Below are 12,777 nucleotides of genomic sequence, written 5' to 3'. Positions count from 1 at the left end.
GCATCTGGTGGCAGAAAGCAGACACCAAAGCAACTAGGGCTAGCTCTCACTGTTCACCAAGCAACAAGGTCCAAGGACTTGGTGCAACTAATGCATGCTGCAGGACATGGTGTTAGTTATGAAACTGTAAGAAGAGCTGACACTGCCCTTGCAAACTCTGTCTTGGCCAGATATGTTGAGCAAAACAACACAATAATACCCCTGAATTTTGCACAAGCTACCTACCAAGGATACATCAGATATGCTAATGATAACATTGACATCATAGAGGAGACCCTTGACGGTCAAGGCTCCTTTCATGCCTCACAGTCTGCTGCCTTTCGAAGAAGCATACCTGGCGAAAAGACCATTGCACCTGATGTCAAGTCAAGCAGTAGCAGATCTGTAACTGTGCCAGAGCATTTCAATGAGATTCAACCTTCAGGCATGGGCACCCAGAAACCCGAAGCAACATTTCCAGTAGCTGTGAAAGCTGATTGGTATATGGAATCGGATGCCCAGGTTATCTCTGAGGCTATGGCCATAGATGTGTCATGGCTCCTTGCACGTCAGTCTCACACCGAGGACCAGCATGTTCCAGGCTGGACAGCATTTAACCAGCGTGTGTCTGATGTGAATCCAGCAAAGACTACAGTAGGGCCTATGCCGATAATCAATGAGCCTGCACATGAGTTTGACACCATCTGGACAGTGATTCAAAACTGCCAAAGGATGACTGCTGCACTAGGGCAAACGTATACAGTACTTACCTTTGATGAGCAACTGTACTGTAAAGCCAAGATGTTGCAGTGGGCCAAACCAGACAAATGCAAAAACCTAGTGGTGATGCTTGGTGGTTTCCATATTCAAATGAATTTCACCAAGGTTATTGGACAGTACATGGCAGATTCCGGCTTGAAGGACATTCTGGTAGAAAGTGGTGTGTATGGCGAGAACACTGCACAGAACATCCTCAACGGGAAACAATGGAACCGCACAATCCGTGCCCACAAGCTTGTGTTTGAGGCATTATGGCGAATTCTGTGGCAGAAGATCCTACATTGGCTGAATGAAAATGAAGTACAGATTGATGCAGAAATCAATCAGGTATCAGAGGACCTTTCGAGAGCTTTCCAGCAGGCAGACGATGAGGCCATCTACAGTGCTCTGAGGCGTCTGGTGCCCAAGGCCTACCAGGTCAGTGCCCTAATAGAAGACATGGACAGGGAACACGAGGCAAATGCCACATTTGTATATTGGCGGCAATACATGCATCTTGTGAGCATCCTCCTGAGGTTCACCCGTGCCATCAGAGATGCCAAGTGGGAATTGTTCCTGACCACTTTTCGCGAGATACTCCACTGGTTCGGAGCCTTCGACCGGCCAAACTACCTGCGATGGGGCAGTGTGTTCCTGGCAGATATGAATCAGCTGGGGCACACTGCGCCTGAGGTGTTGGCAGGTTTCATCCGGCTGGTACCTTGAGGACAACCAGCTGATGCCCCGTCTCATGACCAAGGAAGGGCTCACAGCAGAATGTGTCAAAATTGCGACGTGTGCATGTACCTCAAAGGCCCGTCCATGTCTAACTGGCAGGTGCAACTGTAGGAAAAATGGATTGCGGTGCACATTGGCATGCAAATGTGCAGACTTATGCAGGAACCCCCTCAATGAATCTGATAGTGATTAGACGACATGCATGGAAACTTGAGTATATTCCATAATGTCATATTGTTACTATGCTGGCTGTATTTGACGTAATGTAACTAGTCTTGCTTCAGCTCTGTTCCACCAATGTATTAATAGTCTATGATATGACTGTATCCCACATTCTGTCACTTATGTATGAATAGCCAGATTAGCTTGTTGGGTATGACTTTGTTAATTCAGTGCCAAATATTTGTTTAGTTTAAAGGTGCAAGCATTGCATTGACGTTTGTATTGTTTGGATCAGTGTAACATAATAATGTTTGCATTATGTATACAAGTTATGTATGTTTATTTTTGTTTTACATTAAATAATATAGCTTATATTTTACAATCTTCTATGTCTTCATTTATGTAAGTGCCTTGTTTGTCAGCTATGTTGGAACTAATATACTCCGCAAACAAGGCACTTCCAAATCCACACTACTTTCCTGAAATTCAAATGTTATAAAACATAAATTTTACATAAAGTCCCCCTCTAAAATAATACATCTTCAACTCATCAAGACTCTTTCACATACATGTGACCTATAGAATAGTAGTGCCTCATATATTTAGTATAAATGGAACATTTTAGAAGTGCCTCTGAATGAAATTGCAGTCTTATGGTCTCGCGCCACCAAATATTCTATGGCCATTTGGCAGCCATCTTGGATTTTCACTAAAGTGTGAAATTCAATTTTTATTAACACCTAATCACATAGAGTAAGTTAATTTGGACCTATCATGATGAGAAAAAGTCATACAACAATGATATTGGTTGGAATCTGGAAATATTGAAAATTGGCACGTTTTGTGATTTAGGGGGTAGGGGTAGCTGATCATGCATAAAACATATTTTCTGAGAACTTGGGTATATTCCTGAAGATTTGCTAATGAAGAGGAGGGATCTGGGCAAATTTTAAAACTATTTTGAAAGAAATTGACCAAAGAACAACTTCACAGTATGCAATTTAGTGATTTGGAAAAATCAAAATGAAGGCGTTTTTCAGGCATATTTTTGCCTTTTTGCTTCAATAAAACCACTTATAGATATGCCATGCACCCCAATTTGGGTGAGGATTGTTGTATGACTATATGTTATAAGGTCATAACCCTAGAGACCTTTAAGACAGCCAGATATAAGTTCTAGAGCTCAAATATTAGAAAACACCAAAAATGTAGGCGGCCATTTTGAAAAATGGCCACAAATCTGGTCCAAACCATTTCCCAAGCTGGCAACAAGACTTTTTGGGTTCCTAGAGGTCTGGGCTTTCAGAAAAACATTGTTGCCAGCTTGTAACATGAGTGTACCCCTACCACCTTTTCTAGGCCACTTTTGGGGATATGCCTCCAGAGCATACATCCAACTCATCCACCGAGTTCCATCCGAATCCCTCCATAACGTCTTGAGATATCGTGCTACATATCGTTTTTGGCCCTGGTGTTGGGCTAGCGGCTAGGGTGCCGGCTTAGGATCCTAGGATCCTGGGTTCGAATCCCGGTCGATCGCTGAATTAACGCCAGGGGGGTTGACTCAGCCTGTCATCCTTCCGAGGTCGGCTAATTGAGTACCAGCTCACTGGTAATTCCCTGTTTGTCGTTAAAGGCGGCAAAAAGGGTTGGCGGCAGGAAGGGCATCCGGCCGTAAAAACATTGCTTCAAAAAGGGGACAAAAAACAACAACAACCACGGTTCCCGAAAAAGGCCAACCCCCGCTTTGCGGGGAAAAATGGCCTCTAAAGGTGGTTATTTTATATTTTTTATATCGTTTTTGGCCCCGTCTCTCAATGGTGAAATATCACTGAAAATTCTCATAGCCGGGCCCGTATCCGGATCTTCACAAAAATATAATCAATTCGTCTTTGTCACAAACCCAACCTGTCCACCAAGTTTCACCCAAATCTGTCCAGAGCATTTTGAGACATGTTGCTCACAGACAAACAGACAGGGGTGAAAAAAACCTACTTCCACCTTCCGCAGTGGAGGTAATTATCTCAACACTTGGAATAGGGAGACCTTCATCTGATTATGGGGCTGCTAGGCTGGCATAGAGGTATGCACACTCACCTCAACCATCTAGCCTGCATTCAAATCTCGACCACCCAACTACAAACTGTTATCCTGGTGTTTCACAGGCAAGATAATCCATCAATACATGTGTGCCGTCCCTCGCATGGACGTTAATGGGCGTCCCATGTGCAAGCATTAGTTAGTGTATGTTAAAGATCCCATAGTGTCCTTCGCGAAGAGTAGGTGAGCTATCGCCAGCACGCTGGCAAAAGTAGAAATTCTTACTTTAACCTACAGGAGGCCCTGCATCAGTGACACGCTCCCAGTAACGAGAAGACACTCATATTAACACCCCTCCAAAGAAAGGCATCCTCGTCGATGCAACGCCTTACCCAAAAGGCACAAGGGCGACAATTTATCATCGGCTGCAAATCAAACCATACTAAACAGCTCAAAAGAGGAGTAAGCTGCCTCTGAGCAGTCGGCCATTTTGTGTGGTGACAAACAATACCGGCTTGTAGATATTTCTCACTCTCGTCATTCCCGAATTACCCATCGCTTTGTACAGCCAAACCAAAACAACTTTCCATTATATCTGCCTCACAGATGAACAGCTCGAATAGCAATGACGTGATTGCAAATTGGTGATGTAAAGTCGTGGCCAAAAATATTGGCATCCATGCACTTTTTTCAAATAACACACCATTTCTTCCAGAAAATTGATGAAATAAAAAAATATTTTGGTATCCACATATGTATTTATTTGGTTTGCAGTGGAACAAAACAAAAAAGGTGAGAAAGATTACTAAATCTTAGCTTATTCCACACAGAAATCCTAAAATGACCCGAACATTATTATTGGCACCTCTTAGAAGTTGTTAGTTAGTTAGTCTCCTTTACTTTGGAATTAAACTCACCTATGGTGAGTTGCAGGTGCCTGCAATATAAAAATCACTCATTCAAGCAGTTTGAAGAGAGAAAATGAGTCATTCTGCTGTTTTGTGTCACTGTGTGCACCACAATAAGCATGGAGAAAAGAAAGAAAACCAGAGAATTGCCTGAGGAGGTCAGACAAGATTGTAGCCAAGCATGGACAATCTCAAGGCTACAAGTCCATCTCCAGAGACCTTGAAGTTCCTGTGTCCACCGTACGCAATGTTATCAGGAGGTTTAAGGCCCATGGCACTGTAGCCAACCTCTCTGGACGTGGCCGAAAGAGAAAACTTGATCGAAGATTGCAGCGAAAGATTGTTCAAATGTTGGAGAAAGCACCTCCATCAACTGCCAAACAGATTCAAGCTGAACTTCAGACACAAGGTACAACAGTTTCAACTCGGACCATCCATCGCCAACTCAATGAAAGGGGTTCTGTGGTAGGAGACCCAGGAGGATGCCACTGGTGAGAAAGCAAGACTGGAGTTTGCCAAAACACACCCGAACAAGCCAAAATCCTTATGGGAGAATGTCCTGTGGACCAATGAGACCAAATTAGAGCTGTTTGGTAAAGCACATCATCTCTATGTTTACAAAAAAACAAAATGAAGCCTTCAAAGAAAACTAGAACGGGCACTCGGTAGAGCGCATACCTTCGCCGCAGCTACTGTTCTGTACTTGGCATGGGAGTGTAGGGAACAGAACAGTGAACAGTTTGGTGCTGATTTCATGCAAATCGGATAAGAATTGACCGAGTTATGACAAAAAACGCACATTTTGCAAGGTCGTGACCCCCCTGACCTTTGACCCCCAACCGCTAACAAGGGTAATGTCTTCACTGGGTCATGTCGTATATCACAAGATCGGGCATTGAATTCTGAACATTTTGGCATTAGTTGCATGCCAATTGGATAAAAATTGACCGCGCTATGGTAAAAATACGATTTTGACCTTTTCGTGACCTTGACCTTGACCTTTGACCCGATTGCTCCCAAAATCTAATCAAATGTGTCCCGTATAATAACCAATCATCCCACCAAATTTCATGCAATTCGGTTGAATACTTTTTGAGTTATGCGAATAACATACACACACACACACACACACACAGACATACAAATAAATACACAGCGATCAAAACATAACCTTCCGCTTTTGCGAAGGTAATAACATCTTCCCCACAGTCAAACATGGAGGTTCAGTGATGTTCTGGGGTTGCTGTGCTGCCTCTGGCACTGGGTGCCTTGAATGTGTGCATGGCATCATGAAATCAGGAGATTACCAAGGCATTTCGGAGCGCAAAGTTAAACCCAGTGTCAGAAAGCTGGGTCTCTGTCCTGCTGCAAGACCCATGACCTTTGACAATGACCCCAAACACACTTCAAAAGCACCCAGAAATGGTTCAAGGCAAAACACTGGACTGTTCTGAAGTGGCCAGCAATGAGTGCAGATTTAAACCCCGTTGAACACCTGTGGGGAGGAGTTGGGAGAAGTCTGAAAGCAGGAGTTGGGAGAAGGCACCCTTCAAATATGGGAGAACTGGAGCAGTTTGCACAAGAAGAGTGGGCCAAACTGCAAGTAGAGGTGTAGGAAGCTCATTCATGGCTAACGGAAGCGTTTGACTGCAGTTTTTTTGTCCAATGTCTGTGCTACCAAATATTAAGTCTTGGGTGTCAATCATTTTGTCAATGCCATTTCTTTTTATTTTCTGATTTGAAAGGATATATTAAGTGCTGAAACAAAAACAAAGGTTCTGTAATATCAACAGTGAAATAAAGAATTGTGAAGACCAAATACTTTTGTCAATTTCAACTTATTTTTTAAATAAAATTGTGAGTTATTTGAAAAATGTTCAAGGGTGCCAATATTTTGGGCCACGACTGTACATTTCTATATCACAGCATAAAGGCAGACCCGGGTGGTGGCGGTGAGGTGAGGTTGAGGGAAAGGGGGTTCATACCGCCAACAAAATGGGTAGTTGTGCCGGCACGTGCCACTGTGCACCAGACGGCCTCGTTCCTTCAGCAACTTCATGATGTGCTTGTCGGCGTCCTGCGCACCACACAAGTCTTTAACAAAAAGAAAAAACTCACTGCCCATTCAGATGCATTTAGTGAATGGTAACTGAATGGTGAAGGTGTGTACAAATTACATATTAAAATAGTGGCCAATGGTTAAAATATTTTGTTGGATATCCAGTGCCATAAAACAAGAATAAGAATGTTTCCGCCATTTCCTAAAATTGACGACAGCAACGTGGAGTAAACATAAGACATGACAAACATACATGTTCTCATTTAGGATACATGGAAAACTTCTGGTTTAGCCATAAGGAGGGTGAAATGTAGGAAGCGGACAGTGCCGTGCTAGCATCTTCCTTCCCCCTGACCATACGAATAAAGGATTTTGGCCCTAACAATCGAGGAATTGTACTCCAATGCCAATGGATGGCAAAATTGTGGTGAATGAAACTTCGTGGAGCTCCCAGGCAGATGTAAAATGCTCTTGATGAATAAATCTGTGCTATAAAAGGAGATGTCCGTGCATCCGTCCATGTCCAGCTTTCACACATTGGTAGGACAATTTTGGCTGACGACACACAATTTCTATACTATGGCTGTCATTTCGGTGATTACTGTAATGCTATGCGAAGTCAAAGACATCATCGAAGATGTCATTCACAATAGCCATGCCCTCCCTACAAGTTTGCCCTGCAGTGTAAAATGACCAAAGCAACAGTTACAAGTGAGCTGGTAGGCATCACGGGCCTGGTGAAGATAGGCCTCAGTGATCGAGGCAGTATTCTGTTGTTTACGCACTGCCCAAATAACTATATGGCATTTTCGCAAGCACCACTTTTACCGTGGAGGTCACGAAGGTCTTCCTATTATTGCCAACTATTTTCTCTAAAGATTGTGTGTTGGACAGGCGAGCGTGATAGTTTTCTGTCAAGTCAAGGCCACTCCATTCTGGACATGCTGCTTCTGCTGTCTCAACAATGGATGGAAGTCCTAAACCCCAGACAGGAAATCAGAGCCGTCTCCCTTGACATATGTTGTGCCTTCAATACGGTCTGGCACGCCGGCCTGCTCACCAAACCCTTCTCTTATGGTATCCATGGAAATCTCCACGCATGGCTCGCGGACTTCGACTCCTGTCGTAGTAAACGTGTGGCTCTAAATGGAATTCTCTCATCTCCTCTTCCTGTCCAGGCCGGAGTTCCTCAAGGCAGTGTTCTTGGCCCAGTGCTTGTTCTGGTCTTCATTAATGATCTCTCCGACTCTCTGGAAAATCCTCTCTTTATTTTTGCTGATGACTCCACTCCCTGCAGACCTGGACAAAACCACAAACTGATCAAAGGTCTGTCACTCAAGCTTTTGGGTCTCACTATCTGCCATGACCTTTGCTGGGAAAACCACATTCCCAAGCTGGCCTCCAAAGCCAGTCGCCGACTGGGCATCCTCCATCGTGCGAAGTCCTTCCTTGGCTCTACTCAGCTTCTCACCACATACAAGGCTTTCATCCGCAGCTTGATGGAATACTGCTCTGCCCTCTGGGCTGGTGCTCCTGCCTCACACCTAGCTCGGCTCCACACTGTTGAAACCAAAGCGTTCAGAATCATTGGAATCTCCAGCGATGAAGATGATTCTGAGCGCCTTTCACTCACTCACTCACGGCAGGCAGGTTTGTTGGTCTTTCTGTCTTCTACCGACTCCTCTCCGGCCCAGCTCCCCCAGCTCTGTCTGTGCTCTGTCCCCCAAATATTCCTTCAGGACGCACAATATCTGCCAGCAACCCTCTTCTGGTGTAACTGCCAAAATCAAGACTCTATTCACTTTCACTCTTTCATTCCTCTTTGCTCCCGCCTCTGGAACAAACTCCCACACTCTTCAATCGCACTCCTCCCTCCAAGTCTTCAAAACAGCTTCATATCCTTATAAATTTAAACTTTATAAATAAACTTTTCAATCTTATTCTTTATAAAATCTAATTTATCGAACTTTTTCTGGATATGACCTGCATGGGGGAAAGCACATATAAACACTCCTTGTGTATAAACAAATAAATGTTCCAGCAAGAACTACAGGTGCACAAGATGAACATGAACATGTGCTGGTGCAAATAGTCATCAAAGTTTGTATAGATGAGAGTCATAACTGGACTCACGAATGATTAAATCAATTCTCACCTTCACGTACATCCCCACAAAGTCGGACACCTCACTGGTGAAGCAGCCAGAGGAATCGACAGGGCAGATTGGCGTCGAATCTTTCTGAATTATTCCATTTTCCAAACACACCCTGAAGTCATCCTTCAAACCGACACACAAAAGCCAATTACGGGAAGGTATAACCAATTAAATCATAATTAAAGAGAGAATAAGGGAAAAGAATGGTTGCCAAGCATAGACTGGAAATACATTAAATGGTCCTTACGATGTACAATGGATTAATGAACATTGCTCATCCATGCACATCCACAATCTCTAATATATATGCCAATTCTTTACCATTCTGTTCCTCTCCGGGTCATTGTTGACTCGTTTTTGTTTTTGTTTTATTCTTCCTCCTCCTCCTCCTCCTCCTCCTCCTTGTGTCAAAGTAGTCAAAACACGCCACCAGTGATGTAAAGCCAAATGACGGAGTACACGTTCATTAAACAGGAAGGAATTCAGCTCAAAATAACCCAAGAACTGCCAACTCGTTTGGATTTTACAATATAACTACCATTTAACCCGTCGCTTTGAGTCTTGCTACACCACTGCAACTACTATACTACTACTATTATCTTACTATAATTCACCAAATGTCTGTCTGTTCGAAGGTACGGTAAAAACTGCTGAACCGATCGCAAAGATATTTTGGGTGGATAATCCTGGGATCCCCAGGAGTAAAATAGGCTATTTAGTTTTCCCAATTTCAGCTTTAGTCTCCAGCATTCTCAGGTTTGGACTCCCGCATAACATTCGCGTTCATCACGATCATAGTGTATCATCACGATTTGAAACACGATGGAATAATATTTACCGATATGAAAAGTGATGTGGCTTTTATTGAAATTCTCAAGATACTGTTTAGATTTTGATGATTTGCGTGTGATATGACTCAACGGATGTTTATATGAATCGTTTAAAATAAAAAAACCTTCAATTTCTGATATTTTGCCATCGCCATATGCAGATTCGCCACGGACCTACGATCGATGTTTCCATACGTGAACGCACCCGTTTGTTTGCGAACAGGTACGTTTTTCATGGAAGTCCTTCACGAACTTGCTGTCCATGTCTGACGTGCGACTGAAGGTGCTACAGGAATGTGGAATTTATTGGTTTCATGCTTTAGCGTTCACCGTATCTGCATTGCCTGTTTGCTTCTGGCCTCCTGCACGGGTATTTTTATAGTTACTATCAAGACACCGTCTTATTACAGCACCATCTTACTAAATCTGTCATCCCAATTCCTGGCATTTGGCAATCAGCCCGTTGCCTATGGACGTCAGATATATAGGGGATAGGTTGTTCAACTGCTGTCAAAGAAGTGACGGGTTGGGATGAGTGCTGGACGCCGGGACGACGTGCACGTCCGTATAAGCTTCCAGCAAATCGCAAGATGGAACACCGTAATGACGTACCAGCGTAAAGAGCGTGACAGAGAGAGGGACGGAGACAGCGACTTTAATATATCGAAGAGTGCAATCCATAAATAACTTTTTCTTACAAATCGTGTTTACTCACTCATTACAAATATTTCTCAAACGCATCAGTGTTTCTTCGACTATTGCGAACAACTCGCATGGAGAAATGTTTGAAGTTTTCACGGCATATCCTGCAAGGCAAAGCCACCTATTACGGTATTTGTCTATCCATATGTATGAATGAATATATCTATGTATATTCCTCACAAACGTACACCAATCAGATCCAGGGATCTGGTCACATGACAGGCATGATGTGATGTGATTAGGTCTGTGATGTCATTAGGCATACAACGTCTGACTCCACACACCGCCATTTGTATTTCTAAAGTCGTGGCCAAAAATATTGGCACCCTTGCACGCTTTTCAAAGAACTCAAAATTTCCACCAAACATAAGTTGAAATTGACAAAAGTATTTGGTCTCCACAATTCTTTATTTCACTGTTAATATTACAGAACTTTTGTTTTTGATTCAGAACTTAATACATATATCCTTTCAAATTAGAAAATAAGAAGAAATGGCATAGACAAAATTTTTGACACCCTGGACTTAATATTTGATAGCACAGCTTTTGCACAAAATAACTGTAGTCAAGCACTTCCTATAGCCATGAATGAGCTTCCTACACCTCTCTACTGGCAGTTTGGCCCACTCTTCTGGTGCAAACTGCTCCAGTTCTCCCAGATTTGAAGGGTGCCTTCTCCTAACTGCTGTTTTCAATCTCCCCACAGGTGTTCAATGGGATTTAGATCTGGACTCATTGCTGGCCACTTCAGAACAGTCCAGCGTTTTGTCTTGAACCATTCCTGGTGCTTTTTGAAGTGTGTTTGGGGTCATTGTCCTGCTGCAAGACCCATGACCTTCGACAGAGACCCAGCTTTCTGAAACTAGGTTGAACATTGTGCTCCAAAATGCTTTGGTAATCTACTGATTTCATGATCCCATGCACACATTCAAGGCACCCAGTGCCAGAGGCAGCACAGAAACCCCACAACATCACTGAACCTCCTCCATGTTTGACTGTAGGGAAGGTATTCTTTTCTTGGAAGGCTTCATTTAGTTTTACGTAAACATAGAGATGATGTGCTTTACAAGAATGCTCTAATTTGGTCTCATCTGTCCACAGGACATTCCCCCTGAATGATCTTGGCTTGTTCAGGTGTGTGTTGGCAAACTCCAGTCAAGCTTTCTTTTTTCTCTCTCTCAGCAGTGGGGTCCTATCAAGGAACCCCCTTTCATTGACTTGGTTATGGATGGTGTGAGTTGAAACTGTCGTACCTTGTGTGAAGGTCAGCTTGAATCTGTTTGGCAGTTGAACGAGGTGCTTTCTCCACCATTCAAACAATCCTTCACTGCAATTTCTATACTATGGCTGTCATTTCGGTGATTACTGTAATGCTGTGCAAAGTCAAAGACATCATCGAAAATGTCATTCACAATAGCCATTCACAATTGTCGTGACTGCAAAGTTACTGAATTGAAGTGATGTATGGTTGGTTCATTATTGACTCGAAACATATAGAATAAACCCGTGTCTCAATGCAATCTCTTTACTTCCATGATTATGTTTGTATGATTCTACGTGCCGCCCTGTCTTCCAGCAACCATTGAAATTGGTTTAAAACACCTTTAGTTTGTGTAGTTTACTGTAAATTCGACCAGGTGAGCACCAGGGGTATTGCCCCGATGTTTTTTTATACGATCTTGAAAATCATCATTTTATTTCAATCTAATCATAGACTTGAACACTGTACAGGGTAACCCTCCAGTTAAAATAAAGTCACTGGTATGACTCAGACAAGGTTTGAACCACCGACCTGCCTTCTCAAGCAGTCTATTGTGCTGCAATAAAAAACAAGGACAACAACAACATGCATTTTAAGGCCATTTTCCCTGCTATAGCGGGGGTTAGCCTTGCGGTCCCCATGACAATCTTCCCCATTTTGCCCTATTTTCTGCATCTCTCCTTGTTAACCCCCTTGCCAGCATTTCTTCTTCCACCATCTTTAGCCAAGTCTTTCTCGGTCTTCCCCGTCCTCTACTTCCTTCTGCATTCATTTCCATCACTCTTCTCAACCAGTCACTTTCATCCTTCCTCAACACATAACCAAACCATCTCAACCTGTTTCTCTTCACAGCATCAATCACAGGCTCTATTCCCATCATCTTTCACAATTCATCATTTGTCTTCCTCTCTCTCTCTCTCTCAACGATACTCCACACATCCACCGAACCATTCGCATTTCCACCCTTTCCAGCCTTGGTTGCTGCTCTACGTTCATTACCCATGTCTCGCTCCCATAAATCATAACACTTCTCACACATGCAGCATACACCTTTCCCTTCAGCTTCAACGACACTCCCCTCCTCATCAGCACGCCACTCAGTTCCCGAAACTTCTTCCATGCACATCTCACTCGAGCAACCGTTGCCGAGTCTGATCCACCTTCTCCATTCAGCACGTCTCCGA

At 43.3% G+C, this 12,777-nt stretch overlaps 1 protein-coding gene across 7 annotated transcripts in view; it reads right to left on the bottom strand.

Annotated features, from left to right (window-relative positions):
• Positions 1-12,777, bottom strand: part of IARS1 (isoleucyl-tRNA synthetase 1) — a 212,201-nt gene that overhangs the window by 143,979 nt on the left and 55,445 nt on the right. For all 7 annotated transcript variants that reach the window (XM_068111971.2, XM_078775506.1, XM_078775509.1 and 4 more), the window contains 2 exons: positions 8,801-8,923; positions 6,572-6,663 (listed from right to left, as the gene is read on the bottom strand). In XM_068111971.2, coding sequence (XP_067968072.2) covers positions 6,572-6,663; positions 8,801-8,923 — 215 coding nt within the window. The remainder of the gene's footprint in view (positions 1-6,571; positions 6,664-8,800; positions 8,924-12,777) is intronic.

Source organism: Myxine glutinosa, chromosome 4 (genome assembly GCF_964187855.1).
Source record: "Myxine glutinosa chromosome 4, kmMyxGlut1.1, whole genome shotgun sequence".
NCBI classification, from domain to species: domain Eukaryota; kingdom Metazoa; phylum Chordata; class Myxini; order Myxiniformes; family Myxinidae; genus Myxine; species Myxine glutinosa.
The sequence above is the reverse complement of the archived record's forward strand: the minus strand, read 5'-3'. Positions and strand labels throughout refer to the sequence as shown.